Raw genomic sequence first — 16,951 nt, forward strand, 5'->3', positions numbered from 1 at the left:
GCTGAATCCTTGTGAAGATGTGTACCCCCATCCAGTCTGACAACTATTTTGTGGATTCCAGCTTGTCCAGTTCCAAGTACAGGGATGGATATATGCAAAATGTTGTAGAAACTCGATGAGATCTTCTTGTGAGAAGATGTATTTGGAAGTAGTGTCTTTTTTTGAAAAGGAAGCCCCTTTTGTTTCTTTGTAGGGAAAAACAACCCTTCCAATCTGTGTCTTATTCATATTATAAGTGTAATTGGTGCAAAACCACGTTCTAAGTAGAATTCTTGCTAATAAATATTGGGTTTTTTTTTTTTTTAAATGCCTATGAATTTACACCTTGGGAGAAAATTGAAGTGCAGGTAGATTCTATTTATTTCTTTTTGATTGCTCAGTATTCTAAACATAAATCTTGAGGAATGGAAGATGAGCTACATTTGAACTGGTGCATTTCCTACAGAAATGTTTCTCAAAATAAGGGCTAATGAAATGCAAAGATGATTGAAGAAAAGCAAACGTTTGGTTCAATAAATTCTATGTTTGACAGATTTGTAACTGCTGGTTTGGGAATGTTCTGTGAATGCATTGATTTACATATGCCTCAAGGACTTAAATATTCAAATACCTCAGATTTCATTTGGGAACATTTTAGTTGAAAACTACTTGGTTAGTATGATGCTGCTGAAAGCTTTTGAAAAGCACTTATTTTTTTTTCTCCTTTAAATGTTCTCCCTTGAAGCAGGCAAACGCTTAGCTGTACTTAAAATCAAATACATTTTATCATTGAGGAGAATGATATGTTTAATCACAGGAGGTTTTTTATTGTTCTCTTTTGTTGGTGATTTGTCATTGGTTTTTGTTGTTTGGCTTTTTTTCTTTCTTTCCATCTTTTTCTGGTTTTTTGCCTCTAGTCAGTGTGATGTGCATGTTTAAACACAGCTGGAGACCAGAGTTTTAATGGGCGATAGCAGTCTTCAGAGCTTTGGACTTCAATCATTTAACAATCCAAATAAAATGATGTAATTTGTATTGAAGGATGTCTTTTGAAAGCATGTAGTCATTCTGTGCATTTATCCTCACTGAGGGAGGTAGCCAGGCAACCCGTTTTATGTTACGTTATGACAAACAGTGGTGTTTGGGACAGCATGTAACTTATGTCCAGAAAATTGCTGAGAATTTAAAACACATGCAGTTAAAGGAAACCAAACTCATTCACATTTCCTTGAAACAATTGACTTTTCTGCAGTGGCTTCATTGAAGGAAGGTAACCATAAAACTGAACACTCCGTGTGAGATGTTCGGATGGCAGATATCTACAGAATGTGTTTGTAATAGATACTGACGAATTTCTAGCATAGGGAGAGAAGTCCCTTGGAATAAATTGTTTAAATGCAGTAGTGGTGTCAGCATGTAGTCAGAACTTGTGGAGGAATAAGAAATGTTGTAGTACAGTTGAGACATCAACAAAACAGGTAGATGCTTTTGTTGAGGATAATACATACCCTGGCATGCTTTCTGGTAGTTGCTAATCAGGTGCAACATGGATATTAAAACATGTTAAGATATATGTAGAATATTTAAAGATATATGCAATTAAATGTAAGAGTGTGTGTTTTTTTAGCTACAAGAGTGAATGTGTGACTATTTCTGGTATGTTTTTTTTCTTTGCTTGACAGAGAAACTGTGGGTCATGATTTCACTTTTTTAGCTATGCTAAACACTGGTTCTTCTTTCAAGCTCAAACTCTTCTTTTGAGATGACTTACCTGAAGGAGGAAAACACCTCCAATACAGCAGTATCAAAAGCATCAGACAGTAGTTTGTCTTTCAAAGGCAGGGCAGACTTCTCTTGAGTGTAACTTGGGTGTTTACTTCTCAGTTGAAGTGAAAAATCTTGCTTCAAGGACATTTCAACTTGCAACAGGGAGGACATTGCATTCCATACTCATAGAAGCAAATAGGAAAAGCTCACTATGTGGCCAGACTACTATCATAGTAGTGTTTTTGATAGTCTCTTTCAGAATGCCTTTATCCAGAGAGAAATGGTTTGGTAATTAATCAGTTTCTTTTTCACAGACTTAGATTTGAACCTTAAGATTAATGCAATTTGCTATTGAACAATTCTCAGCATCGTTCTTAAAAAATGGATGATTTGGCCTGCTGGAGGAAAAAAAAAATCAGGCTTCAGTGGCAGACTTGCTCTCAGTGTTAATTGCAAGCTTAACTTCATCTTGAAAACAGCAGTACCTTGTCCATATTTCTTCTGGTTTTCCATCTCAATAGAGAAATCTGGTCTTGAGATAGTGTTTAGAACTGTTTGTGAACTTAACTTCAGTATTTTTGCACAGAATTTATGCTGCAAAGATCATCGAAATTAGAATACACGTGAAGAACAGGGAAAAAAAACAGCAGTAGTTGTTTTTTGCTTTGCATGTTACAAATTTATATTGTTAGCTCACATTTGAAACTGTTACAGAATTTTTGAATAATGTGTTTCCTTGGTCAAAGGAAAAGCCTACTGCAGTATTACCAACTCTGCTCTACTGTTTTGTCCTACATTGTTTGTTGAGTGGGAACATGTGAATCATCATTTTTGTGAAGTGAAATCTGGTCTGGGAAAACATGTGTTTGAGTGGGCTGGTAGACTGCATTCTGAAAGTAGAAACTGTTGACTAAAATAAAAGTGGAAATCCTGCCCATAGGCCATGTATGAAACCATTGAAGATCAGAGATGTCACTATTGAGTACCTAAATATTTCTTAAATTGTTGAGAGAAATGGTAAACTCAGTGTCATTACAGAACCCCATAATTTCATTCATTTGCTAGAATTCTTCTGACCGTTCAAAGGCCTAGCAGAAAGTTACCTTTACATGCTTGAGCATGTTACAATTTTTCCAGGAAAGGTGCCTCCTGTGAAAAGAAAATGCTCTCTGCAACCTACATGCTCAAAGCAGGTGGCTTTTGAGAACCTTCAAATGAATATTAAGTGTCAGCTAAAATAATTCCTATACCCTGTTTACTTTGTTTAATGCATTTTCTCCTTTAATGGTGTTTTTTTAATCTTGGCTGTGTAGGAAGTTTTGGTGATGTGTGCATTAATGATGTGTAACAATACACGTGTACCACAGTGGCTCCTTGTGGGGCTCCTGATGAGTCTGTTGTCTGTGGCTTGAGGACATTACACTGGTCAGGTGCTGTGGTTCAAACAGCTCCATTATGCTCATGTCTCAGTTTTCTAACAGCAGATAGTTTAGAAATGCACTGGGGGGCCTTGTATTGATGTGATCATCCAAGCATTGATAAAAAAATTCTTCCTTCCTTGTGTTCCTATGGAATCATAGAATGACTTCAGTTAGAAGAGACGTTAGAGATCATCTACTTAGAATCTCACTGCCATGGGCAGGAACAGCTTTCAACTAGACTTGGCCGGTCAGCGTATCATCCCGCCTGGCCTTGAACAGCCTTAGGAAGGAGGGGTCCACAACTTCCCTGGGCAATCTATTCCAGAGTGTTCATCACCCTTGTACTGAAGAACTTCTTCCTAAGATCCAGTCTAAACCTACTTCTCCTGTCCCAGCTTAATAAACAGTTCCCCTTGTCCTCTTGCTAGACACCCTTATGAAAACTTCCTCTTCAGACCTTCTGTCTGGCAACATGCTAAAGGTACTCAGTATTTGATGTGAGTTGGTGAATATTTGCCACTGGTCTGCAAAAATCTCTCAAAACTTGGTGCTGGTGGCTCTTTGCTGGTGTTTCAGACAGACAGTGACCAATACTTGGGCAATGAGGCCAAAGAGTAAACCATCTGCAAAGCAAAATGAACCAAATTTTCCTCTTGACTAGATGTATCCTTTGAGACTGCAAGCTAACAATATTGCTGAGCTCCAGACTATTATCAGGGCCATTGACAGATGTGGTGAAATAGGGTGCCCCCTATCTCAATTATCCATTACATGGGTGTAGCTATTAGTGTTTAGACTATTCAGCTACTGGGAAATCTTGAGTCCCTTGAGTGAGGGATGCAAAGTGAGTATTTGAAACAAAACCAGTTGTTGGATAGAGAGGGCTAAAACTGGAATGAGTAATGGACTGAAACTGATGGAAGTAAGGAGCACAGTGTGAGCAAGAGTTAGTGCTATTCTTTCAGTAGGGGGGTTATAATTACACCTTGAATTGCCAAAGTGGAAATAATTGGGGTGTTTTGTTGCTTTTACAGGAGATAGGGATTTAATTTCAAAACTATTTGTCGGTTTTCTTTTGTTTACAGGCATCAACTTATCACCATATTCAAGAGGTAATGGTGCAGTTGTTACGCACAGTGAACAGAACTGTTATTACAATGGGAAGAGATGATGCCTTAATTGTGAGTAATATTTTAATGTATTTTTAATGCTTTGAAAGTGATTTCATAGTTATCCTGAGAAAAAAAATGCAAATAGAGGACTTCTGGAGTCCTTGTTGGCAGACATTTTCAGATTTGAGGTAAAAGATCTAAAGCTTTACTCCTTTTTTAAGTTCAGCTGTACCACTGTGGTGGTTTTGAAGCGTGGTTGAATGCTGTGAGATTTGTGCATTCTTCAAAACATGCAACACTGAATTTAAACTTCATCTTCATTGCAAAATTAATTATGTCTCATGTGCATAACCTGCATAAAGGACACACTTTAAGGTATTAAACATATTGTTTCTACAAAAGTGAAAGTGTCTAACTCAAAATGAAAGACACACACAAAAAAAGGGAAGCTAAAGTAATTGATGAGTACTCTATTTTCTCCATTTTTTCACCACATGCTTTAGTTTTTGGTGGGTTGAAGTTGCTGTGGAACAGCTGCCATTCCTGCTTCTGTTTCTGAAGGTGGAGGGTAATATCCTATGTGCAGAGGGAAAATATCTGGGGATGGAGCACTCACCTGAAATATTTGCATTGATTTCATGTTTCAAGACTTATATTCAAGCACAGATCCTGCAGCATATTCAGGTTTAAGTACCTACCTCTTAATTAAGACTATTTGTGCAAATGAAAAACAGTTGTGTTCTGCAGGAATTGTGGAACTTGCCCTACAGAATCTGTACTCAAGATTTATGTTAATTATTAGTCTATAGAGATTTGCATGATTCTGCAAAATCCTGAGTGTCACTTACTCAATTGTTTTGGTCACAAGAGGTACATTGTATGTCTTTTAAAACACACTTTGTCTCCTTATTCATTTCTGCTGGAAAACCGAAATAACAGCTTCAGATCATTGCCAGTCAGAATGTGTGTTTACTGATGATTAGTCTCCTAACAGTTGAGTTCTTCAGAGGAGATACTTCCAAGTGGCTTCTTCAGATTCCCTGGTGGTAGCTCTGCATGTTTCAGAAATCTAAGCATTAACTGTTAATCAGAACCCCAGTCTGTTCTTACTGTGCATTTAACCCTATGCCTTATGTGCATGGTCAGAACAGCTAGAGTTTGAGAAAGGGGACCCAGTGAACATTTCAGTCCTCTGCAGCCTTTGCAAACATTATCTGTAGTTGCAAGGAAAGCATCCTATGAGTGTGATGGATGTTGGAATGAGTACTTCTGAGTACCATAACCAATAAATGAAGTGGCAAAATGAAACTGTAGCAATCCTGTAAACAAGATCCTTATCATTAGGAAATCGTTAGGAAACGAGCTTGTGACAGTCAATGGCATGGAAAATCTGTTTGCTGTGGTGTTTGCTTGGTTTTGTTACTCTCATCTACTGTAACTTTTTCATCTATTTCTACCTAAAATTTTGAAATGCAGTTATCTGAATGCAAATAACGTGAATGAATGCCTCTGTATCAGTTGAGCATTTCAAAGGTTTTTCAAAGCAGAATTCCCATATACTAGAAAGTTTTCTGGTGCTGAGGTAAGATCTCTCAACAGGTTGGTCTTCTACATGTTACATGTGAAGAAATTCTTAGTAATGATCAATATTTTGCATTCTGAAAGAACTGGCAAATCAAGGTCATTGCATGCTCTGTGTGCTACCTGGAGTTCTTTCAGGCAATTCTCAGGTTTGCTTGAAAACTCCTTGAGAGGGCCAGACTTGCTTAAAAGTCTAAATGCTTCATCTTTTCAAAATGAAGCAAACACTCAGCGAATGAAGCCTTCTGCAGAATGCTTAAGCTTAGCCACAGATACTGAAAGTATGGGGATGTCTGCAAGCACAGGTGGGGCACAGAGAATAGCTGCAGTCACACTGTAGGTATGAGTGACATTTCGAACTGGACTACATGTGTTACTGACTTCCAGGGGAACGGGTTACTAGATGTTCTTAAATCTGCTACTGTGTTTCTGAGTATTGAAATGGTTTTGCTGCTCAATTTGCTGTAATTTACAAATGGTCTGAAAACCAATGCAGTGCCATGCTATACTAAGGAAAGCCATAGATATAAGGTGCAAATCCTATCATTCCTCGCACGTTTAAATGTCTTGCACCTGACAGAGCATTGGAATTCATTTACCTGAGTCTTTGCATTCTGGGAAGGATAAGCAGGTCTCCTTTTCACAAGTTCATTGGCAGAGAGAGAGTTAAAAAGATTTTGTAACAGTTACATTTATCTTCTTGTGCTTCAATGCCAGTTGAATCTAAGGGAAGGTTGTGCTCAGTTGATAACAGCATGCTGTGAGCTTTGTTCCTGTAATTACTAGAAAGAGTCAAGCTAAGAAGGACATAATCCCTTCTGGAGAAGGTGTCAGTGATGGAAAAGTAATTTGGCTCTCTGCAAGTAGTGCAGAGAAGACTTACTTAAATGCCACTCTTGCTTTCATTGTGATGTTCTGGCAGTTGAAGGCTTCAACAGCTGCCTGGTTATTTTCACTATTAAAAAAAAAAGCCTTGGCTGTTTGTACTTGTGTAGGAGTGCTTCTAAACTTGTAACAGAAAGACATGTGTAGTGTCTGAAATTGGCCATTCCAGCTTCGCTTTAGTTTATGGACTTTAGGCTTACAGAGGCCTTTGTGATGCAGAGACTTTCTACTATAGTAATTATAGAATAAAACTGCAGAAGCATGTGGAACATAGAATTACTTGTTTTCAGTGTTGTCTTGGCTGGGGAAGTATTATAAAACCACTGTATACATTTTAAAACTTTCCTTTGTTACCCAAACTTGATTTCTTCACAGTGTCAGTTTAGTATGATGAAAAGTGTAGAGATGTTACAGAAAAATATTTAGATAATATTTATCTAAGGTATCATACAAATGCAGGCTTTGAGAAGTGTGTGCTTTGTTAACCAGAGCTACTCAAGATAGCATACTTGTGCAAAAAACAATATTCTCTGGGGAAATAATAATCTGAGAAAGAATTTTGCAGAGCTGCTGTGGTTGAAGGATAAGATATATTCAAATATATTGTAGCTAAAAGTTCTAGCCTTTTTATTCAGTATTCAAATTGAAATGCTTTCTCTGCTTAGAAAAGCTGCAGAATGATTCCATGAAAGACTAATTCATTAATTTTCCATTAATTTTCCTTTTCCATAGAACAATTGTTTATTTCCTTTGTAGTGTCAGTGCTTTTTGTTATTGACTGCTGAAACCTAAGAAAAATCTCCCATTTTATTGCTAAGGATAACATCACATGTAAAGAACCTAGAAATTTACAAAACATACATTGAATAATGCATTTCATTAGGAAGGTGTTTTGTGTCTAAGCTAGCAGAAGTATGAAGTATTGTGGCTTATTAGAGAGAGCTATTTTGCATAAAACCCCCTACAGAACTGCTGTTACATGAGAGAGAAAATCAGTACTTTATTCACACATCCTGAATTTTCAAAGAAAGTTAGGCTCACTCCTTAGAACAGCAATTTCCAAGACAGTCACTTTGGAATATGCCGTATTCTGAGCAATGTTTTATAAATAACATGTTGTAGTTGTCATTTAAATATGTCTTTCAAAGAAGGCTATAATATTTTGTATGGAAGAGTTGTCAAGTGGCTGTGGGTTTGTTTTTTTCTGTTGTTGTTGGTTTGTGATTTTTATGGGGGCTTAAAAATTTTTATCTAAGAGCATGTTTGTATGTATTTCTAACTTCTATTTCACATTCTCTGAGCAGCTTTTAGGCATTACATTGTAATTTTCTAAATCAGAGACATTTTAATAGCCAGTACACTTAATAACAATCTACCAATTTCTATCGCTTTTCCTTTTCCAGTCCTGACGTCATAAACTGCACAGTGTGTGTCTGGTAATTTTTTTTATTTCCTACATGAATTCATTATTGAAATATTTATAAGATAATAAATGGGAAAAAATAGCAGTGTTTATTTGTCACATTTTCACATAGCTTACATATTTTAGGTATTTTGTGTTGCTGGGATATACAGAATCACAGAACCACAAGATGTTAGACATTTGAAGGGACTTGGAAAGATTGAGTCCAAAGGTTCTGCCATAGCAGGGTCACCTAGAGCAGGTCACGTATGCATCCGGGCAGGTTTTGAATGTGCCCAGAGAAGGAGACTCCACAATCTCTCTGGGCAGCCTGCTCCAGGGCTCTGTCACCCTTGCAGTGAAAAAGTTTTTCTTTGTCTTCCTGCAGAGCCTTCTCTGATCCAGCTTGCACCCATTCCTTGTCCTATCATTGGACATGACTGAGAAAAGCAAGGCTCTGTCCTGCTGACACTTGCCCTTTCACATTTCAGTCTCCTTCAAGCTAAAGAGCCCTAGCTCTCTCAGCCTTTGCTCCTAAGGGAGGCATTCCACTCCCTTCATCATCTTTGTGGTTCTGCACTGGACTCTTTCAAGCAGTTCACTGAGGTCCTTCTTGAACCGCAGGGGCCAGAGATGGACATGATATTTCCAGTGTGACCTCACCAGGGCAGAGTAGAGATGTAGGAGACCCTCTCCTAACCTACTAACCCCAGCACTTTTAATACACCCTAGGATGCCACTGGCTTTCTTGGCCATAAGGATGCTTCTCTGGTTTACTTATATCTGTGTTAAATACAAACAAAGCATACAGCATTTCGCTGCCTTTGCTTCCTGCTGAAGCTGCTGCGTACCATGACTGGCACTTTCCCACTGTTACCTTTGTAACAGCCTTGTGCTCCAGTGTTGTCTTCAGGCATTTGTGTTAAAAGGCTGTTATATGTAAATGCTGTGGAGGAGACTGGGGATGCTAACATCTCATATTTAGTGGCTTTATTGTGAAACTATTATTTTTGCCATAGTTTTATTTTCTGTTAAACTACTGCATGTTTTTTTGTTCACAACCCTGCAAGAAGAAAGAAGGACTTCTGTCTGTTTCAACTAAGCTTTGTGTTCAGATCTTAAATGTCCATTTCAGAACTTGGTTGCTTCTTGTTACTCCTGCTGGCTCAAAAAACCCTCTTTTTATACTGAAGTTCTGAATTTGAAAACCCTAGGAGCAACCTTTCTGAAGGTCAGTGCTTTAGCAGCACTGTAATTTGTATTTTCTTTCAAGGAAAACAGATGTCTTGAAGAGGGCGAATTTTGAAACACTGATCAGAGGGTAGGCTGAAAGACAAATATATGTTCTTAAAGACAGCACTGGGAACAGAGGGTCTGCTGGCCTAGCTAGCTTCAGTGTTTACCCAGTGCTGTGTGTGCCTATGTTAAAAAGAGGATTTCATATCCGTATTTGGATAATCCATCCTTCACTGACTGAGAACTGAATAAGAACTGAGGAATATGTAAAACAAAAGCTATTTTTAACTGGCATATTAAGGAAGAAAAACAGTTTACAGTTCTGAATTCATAGAGATCAGATATTAAAGTATCAAACCTGTAGCCATTTAAATCAGTAATCACTTAAATTTCAGATTCTCAGAAGTATCAATGGTTGTTCAGGTCATAAGAAAGACTTAAAGCTTAATTCTTTGGTTGGACTTTAGGCAGAGTATTTCTGGGTTTTGCATAGTTCTATTGAGCTCAGGAATTAATTGCTGCTATGTGGTAAACCAAAATACTCTAGCTTGTTGAAATGGCGTAGTTTTAATCCCTTGAAAATATATTGAAGGCATCATAATAAGTATTTGTGCGAAATCAAAATCAGACATTTTTAAATGGTGATCGTTAACAAAAAGAAAGTAAAAAAAATTACTTCTGTTTAGTAACAAATTCAATTCACTACAGAAAAAAATTGGATTTGCTTATATTCTGTCAGCTGATACTGCTCATTATTATACCAGAGTAAATATTTATCTTAAAATGTTACTTTAACACACAAAAGACATTCACATACTAATAAATCCTTCATTATATCAATGATATAGACTAATGCAAAACAGGAATGCTATTGTGTAAGAAAATGACATGTCCTTATGGAAGCACTTAATTGTTACCTTTGTTGTACACACAAATAAGTACTGAAGAGCTTTTTTTGTTTCATTGAAGGCATCTTTTTTTGTGAGTAAAAATTCCTTAAAAGGCTGTTCTTCTAAAATTCTTTTAAAGTAATGGTAATTTATGCCTGTCATTTCCATAGTGACTGAATGTAACATGGAAATGTTTGTTAAAACTGTCAGTCCTTGAGAATTCTGACATATCAATCTGTGTTACATAGACTGTTCTCTTCCAAACAGCAAGTAGTTTAACCAAAAAGATGTAGTTCTTCAGACAAAATTGTTCTGTGCAAAACTGTTTTTAATGTGTTTTCAAATGTGCAATTAACCCTAAGAATTGAAGGAACACATCAGTGTACAAAAGGTCTACAGACATTTTTAACTAACATTGCACAATTAACACACCATCATTTAAAAAAATAGTATCCAGGGCTTATTGAATGCCCTGATACCATCTGGACAAATTACCCAGAGTTACTTCTAAGGAAAGGTCTGTAGTACATTCCACTAGACATAAAGTACATTATTTGGGCTTTACAGCATGCCCTTTAAACTTGCTTTGGAAAAACATTTTCCCTCTGCCCCCCATACAAGAGGTGACCATGTTTTGATGAGCAAATTATTAGTATCATCAACCCTAAATTAGGTTACATTGGCATTCCTTGTGCTAGCATGACTAATCTTGAAGGAAAGAAATGGCTGCACTGGCATTTGATAAAGACTTTTCAGCATATATAATTTTTAATATAACACAGATAAGTTCATTAATTATTTTTTTAAATTATTGATTTTCTATCTTAAGGCCAAAATCCCACATCTTGGGATAATTTGGTATAGTGATACAGAGCTTAAATGGACAACTTGGGCAAGTGGCTTAGCAAGACGGTAGGCAAATTCAGAACTGTGTGATGACATCTGAGGCTTTGTATCCAGTGTTAGGTTTCCAGGTAGATGAAAGACATCAATGTACTGGAGGGAGAGCACCAAGATGGCTGTGGCATGTGTGAAGAGAGGGGTATCTTCAGTCTCTAAGAGGTCAAGGCTTAGAGGAAAGGTCTTATTCTCTAATTCTTAATAAGGGTGTAACTGGGTAAAGCAAGATGTGATGGACCCAAATTAGAACACATAAAATTCAGATTAGATGTTAGAGGGAAAAACTGGAACAGCTTGTCCCAAGGGATTATGGATTCTTCTCTTTGGAGATACTCAAAATTCAGTTCACCTCATGGGACCTTACTGGAGTAGGGAATTAAGACTAAAATACCAGTATATTGTTTTAGTTTATGATTCCATTATTCTTTTGTGAGAAGTCAATTAAATAGCTGAAAGTTCTAAATGGTTGCTTTTGAAATTGATCCAATATGAGTAAGACTTGTACTAAAATGAGTTTTTCAGGTTTTGATGGTAACAAAAATATTTCTGTGAAACAATTTTAATTGTCTCCTTTGAGGACAGATTTGTTTCAGCAATGTAGATTGCCCTGAATTTATTCTTGCGGTTTGTATAAAGATCAATTAAGTTCTTTCCTTGCAATCTGTGTTGCTTACAAGTAGGAAGTGAAGACTGTGTGACTCTCTTAGCTTTGTCTACAGTTGATTTTTAAAGTAGAGATTCAAATCTCATTGTTTTTTAAAAGCTGGGGAAAAAAGTCTTTACAAAGCTTATGAAAGTGTCCTTGGGAAAAAAATGAGGAAGTTTCCTTCTGAAAGAAACCATTTCTCTTTGAAAATAGTATCCTGATGTGCCTTTATTTAGTGAGAGGATTTAAATTAATTCTTCTGATTTTTTTTGATGCTCATTAAACATTCTTATGCTTTCTGGTTTCGTACTAGCACATTGTCAAGTGTGCACTCTCAAACCGCTTTCTGCTGTAGTGGCTTTTGAAATGTAAAAGGATCCAGAAGGAAGTCAAATCCACCAGAAGCATTTTCTTTTCACCTTTTTTGTCTTTCTTCTTAACTCCTTTTTCTCAGGAGCTGGATGATCAGATGATAGCTTCTGAGGTGAAGCTGGGGCTGGATTTTGCTCTGCATGATCCAGTGTTTTCAAAATCTGATGAAATCTTCCTTCTTGTTGCCTGAAGTCATATTCTACACTATAGAGAAATGAAGAGACTTAAGCTCTTTAAAAAGCACATGGAAAACATGCTTATTTCATCGGAATAAATTTGGCATTATTCAGTAGTAGAGCCTGCTTAAACCAGGGGACATACAGGTTGTGGATTTGAAAACAAGTCCATCTCACCTTTTTTTCTGAACAAAACCTTTTTCTTTATATGAATTAAGAACTCCTATGTTGTGCTCAAAACAATGGGACAAAAGTGAATGGGAGAAGATTTGACAGTGTACCATGATAACATTTCAATGCATTTTATTCCATGTCCATATTTTGATGCTGTAATCTAACTCAGATGTTCAGCACAAATTCAAAGCTCTCATATGCTTAACTTGGTTAAATGTGAATGCCTCCTGCTAGGGAACCTGCTAGGTCTTTGAGATAAGTGGTATTAGTAAATAGAAAAGTAAAATATGACTCATCTTCTCCATTGAAACCCCTAATTATTATCAGTGTCAAATGAAAGCCAAGATGTTAATTAGATAAAAGCAGGTACACTCACAGAAATAATTACATGGTTCAAGAAAATCAGTGTGAGTAGTGGTTAAGCAGTCTGATAAAAACAGACCAGTTAAACAGGAAAACAAATTAAAATGATGCACTGTTGCATAATTTTACTTCATTTCATCTGTCTTCTGGGAAGAAGAGTGGGAGTTGTGTCCACTGTGTCTGCTGTAGAGGTTTCAGCAGGCAAAGGTGAATGAAGTAAGGAGGTGGTTGTGTTTTCCTCTCTGAGAGGGAAAGGACATCATCAGAGGGATACTTGGATATCACGTTAAAGCCCTGAATTTAATTGGGGTGCTGAGTAGAAGAAATTTGTAAAAACAGTAAATATGCTTATCTTTGAACACTATTAATTACTCTTGTAAATATAGAGAAAGCTGTAAGCATCACTGAATAATATGTTACAGTGAAATAGAAGCTTGTTTCCTTTGTAGTGAAATAAAACACTCAGTAAAAAGAAAGCAGAGAGCTGGAGAAAGATCTCTGGACATGGAGAAATACATAGTAAATATAAAAGGTGAAGAAAGTGACACTGATAAAATTTGTTGTTTCTATCCTTTTTTAAGTTTTCTCAGCTTATTTCTAAAACCACAACTTAATACTTTTCAGTAGTCACAGATCACAAGGGCTGGAGGACGAAACATTCAGTTTATGTTTGTGTTCCCTTCTTCTTCCCTTCTTCAAAGTTTCTAATTTAATGTTGGAGCGATCATCCCTAGAGGCAAGAGGTCAGTTCAGTCTTCATTTAATACTATCCCTTATATGCTTGGATAACTGCTTGTTTTCAACTGTTACTTGCTTTTGTTTATTCTAATACCAACATTTGTTTTATGGGATTTAGACTGCCAGTCTGAAGTAATCTCATATAACCCTGCTGGCAGTCAATAAAGCTAAGCTTACAGCCACCAGAAATCTGGTCACTGTTAAACTGAAAAACTCTTTATTACTTTAGCAATCACTGTAATCTACACTTGGAGAGATGGGAGATCAGTGTATTATGTAACTCGGAGACTGCTTAAAGTGTGCATGATAAGAATGGTGCAGTGGCAGTAACACAACATTGTGCTTGTAGAGTGTTCAAATCACTGTGTTGGGCTCTTTAAGAGCAGGAAAATGGAGCAAGATGAGCCTCCTCATTCTGTAATGAGTGACAACATGAATTTTACAGTAGTGAATAAAATACACAGATATTTTAGACTACATAAAACACATCAGTTGCTCAGGTTTGTCTGCTGTAAAATGTGGTAATAATGTCTTCTTTCAGAATGTTGTCTAATGAATATATTATGAACAACAAATACTAGTTACTCATAATGCTTATTTCATAATCATGTGTTGCAGAAGGAGCATCTCTGTAAAGTGTAAGCTATTGCATGTCATTGCTGTCGCCTGTTTTGTCTCTTAAAATGGAAACTCTTTAGGGGAACTGTGTTTTCTTTTATGTATTCTACTTATCCTTGCACTGCAAGCCTTCAGGCACCATTATCATTATAAACTACCTAGTAAATAAAAAAGACACCGCTCTGTTTTATTGTTTCCTACATTCTTTCCTTCAGATACTTTTGCATGATGCTCAGCATCTTTTCTGTATTGTAAACTAGAAACAGCATCACAATTTATTCTTCTGAAGAAAGCATCTTGTGACAAGAGGTAGTTTGTGCTTCAATTCCAGAGTGACCTCTGTTCCTGTGTAGTCCAATAAAAATGCACAGAGATTGTTCAGAGACAATGATGCAGTCAAGGAAATGTGCTTTGTCCTGCATCTTATTTTTTTTTTTTCAGATTTAGTCTATGCTGAATATGTCATGATAAGTCATGTCACTGCCTGGAGTATCCAGTGGACTGTGGAGATGACTAACAGCTTTGTCTCAGTGGAGCTGTGGTATTCAATTTGTGACATGCCAGTTGTTTTGCGGCTTCAGTAGCAGTATTTGACTGATTTTTTTTTTTTTGTGGAAGAGTTGGTTTCGATGCTGTGGCCATGCTTGGCTTTAATGAACAAGCTTATTCAGCTTTTGAATACATTTGGCAGTGTTAGAAACACTTCCATATGGATATAGTCTATTCATCAGATCATGAAAAAGTTTAATGTTCCAGTGCTTACAAACTGGTGAAGTTAATGAACAGAGATATTCTTGTAAATAAAGGAAAACTCTTCAACCTAAAAGAAACTCTTTTACCCTTCAGTTTTACAAATGTAAACCTGTTCAAATAGCTGAAAGCTCTGGAACACTAGCACAGATGAAGATATTTTGAAGGGATAATGTTTGGGGTTTTTTTTTGTGAGAGGTTTCAAATCAATTTCTTAATTTTTCCGTGTAGCATCTAACTTGGATACTTGATCTTCACAACATAGTAAACATCAGAAATGTGATAGGTGGTGCGAGGAAAACAAGGGTCTGTTTGAAGTCCTTTGAGTAAAGTGTCTTTGACAAAAAGGGAATACAAAATACAAGATTCAAACAGCAGTATGACATTTTTTCTGCCACCTCTCCAAATGAGACTGAAAATCTCCTATGTAATTTTGGCTATGCATTCATATGCACACTGTGGAAGTACTCTAAAGGATCTGCAGTGACAGAGTGTAAGTTCCAGCTCTGATTATGCTGCATTTGTGTGACGTGTTACTTAATGTTCTGTGAAGAGCCCAATGAATCTTTTGGAATCTAATAAGTGCTGTGTAGCTGAGGTCACAGAGATTAGCTATTACCTTGTGAAATTAGTGGAAGCCCTGTAAAATTCCTTGCTCAGTGGACAAACTGCATGTGCAGCATAACCAAGGCTTTGTTTGTAGTGGGTTTTTCATTAATGACTGATAAGCTGCAGACTCTCACAGTAAGTTTGTGTAGATACAGCATTTGAAACATGTACAGCTTCTGGACGCAGTACTACAAATGCTTTGTGACTGTAAGATTTTAATGTAAACTGCAGTTAACATTTGGTGAAAACTTACACTCAGATTGCACTCTCTCAAAATAATAACATTTCCTGCATTGAGCAGTATGGGAGATGGGTTTTTGTTTTGCACACAAACATGAACTGTAGCTGGAGTCAACTGGCATTTGGAGAGTTTTCACAGAATCACAGGAGTTGGCAGGGACCTCCAGAGATCAAGTTCAACTCCTTTGCCAGAGCAGGATCACCTGGAGTAGATCACATAGAAATCCATCCAGGTTAGTTTTCAGTGTCTCCAGAGGAGACTCCACAATCTCCTTGGGCAGCCTGTTTCAGGAGTACAGCACCTTCACAGCATGAGGTGCACATCCACCTCGCTATTTGATCTTTGAGACCATGCTTCCTCAGTTTAGCTGTGAGGATGCTGTGGGAGATGGTGTCAAATGCTTTCCTGAGACCAAAATAAACCACATTTACCTCATGACCATCATCTATCCACCTGTTAATGTCTTCATCAAAGACTATCAGGTTGGTTAAACATGACTTCCCCTTGGTGAAACCATGTTGACTGCTCACAATGACCTTCTTATTTTTGTTATACCTAGAGACAGCTCCAAGGATAAGTTCCTCCATCACCTTTCCAGGGGTGTAGGTGAGGTGGACCAGTCTATCGTGACTCAGGCCATCCTTCTTGCCCTGTTTGAAGACTGATCTCTGCAACCTTTAGACGTTAGTTCCAAGATGTAAATGTATTGCAAACATCCTAGGTGTGAAAATGTAAGACCTAAAAGAGATTTGATCAAAGCTTTTCAGAGCATGCTAGCAATGATAATGCTCTGGAATACTAGTGGAAAATTTCACTGTTCAGATTTATGGTACCTTGGTCAGATAACAGCAACATTAATTCTACCTGGAAACAAACCATCTCAGGCATTTGTTAAAAACTGGATTAATGGTATTTAAGATATTTTTATAGCTGAGAGCAAAATGTTGTAATGCACATTTGTGAGAGACAAACAGGCAGGATGAAGTTGTACAAAGAAGTGAAGTACCTGTAAATAATACACGCAGTGTTCTGGCAGGTGCTGCAATTGTTGATGTCTTGACCAGTGTGATAGAAGTTACGCCTGCAACAAA

General features: G+C 37.1%; 2 protein-coding genes across 2 annotated transcripts in view; one reads left to right on the forward strand and one right to left on the reverse strand.

Moving 5' to 3' along the window:
* The window catches only part of DOCK2 (dedicator of cytokinesis 2), a 167,146-nt gene that overhangs the window by 51,558 nt on the left and 98,637 nt on the right, over nucleotides 1-16,951 (forward strand). Inside the window, exon 27 of the mRNA XM_064161633.1 lies at nucleotides 4,253-4,348. Within this exon, the coding sequence (XP_064017703.1) occupies nucleotides 4,253-4,348 (96 nt within the window). The remainder of the gene's footprint in view (nucleotides 1-4,252; nucleotides 4,349-16,951) is intronic.
* INSYN2B (inhibitory synaptic factor family member 2B) overlaps nucleotides 10,581-16,951 on the reverse strand; it is a 35,745-nt gene continuing 29,374 nt past the window's right edge. Inside the window, exons 3-4 of the mRNA XM_064161624.1 lie at nucleotides 16,867-16,941; nucleotides 10,581-12,395 (exon numbers count right to left, since the gene is read on the reverse strand). Of these exons, the coding sequence (XP_064017694.1) occupies nucleotides 12,209-12,395; nucleotides 16,867-16,941 (262 nt within the window). The 3' untranslated portion in view covers nucleotides 10,581-12,208. The remainder of the gene's footprint in view (nucleotides 12,396-16,866; nucleotides 16,942-16,951) is intronic.

The sequence above is a fragment of the Pogoniulus pusillus genome, chromosome 22 (assembly GCF_015220805.1).
Source record: "Pogoniulus pusillus isolate bPogPus1 chromosome 22, bPogPus1.pri, whole genome shotgun sequence".
Classification (NCBI taxonomy): domain Eukaryota; kingdom Metazoa; phylum Chordata; class Aves; order Piciformes; family Lybiidae; genus Pogoniulus; species Pogoniulus pusillus.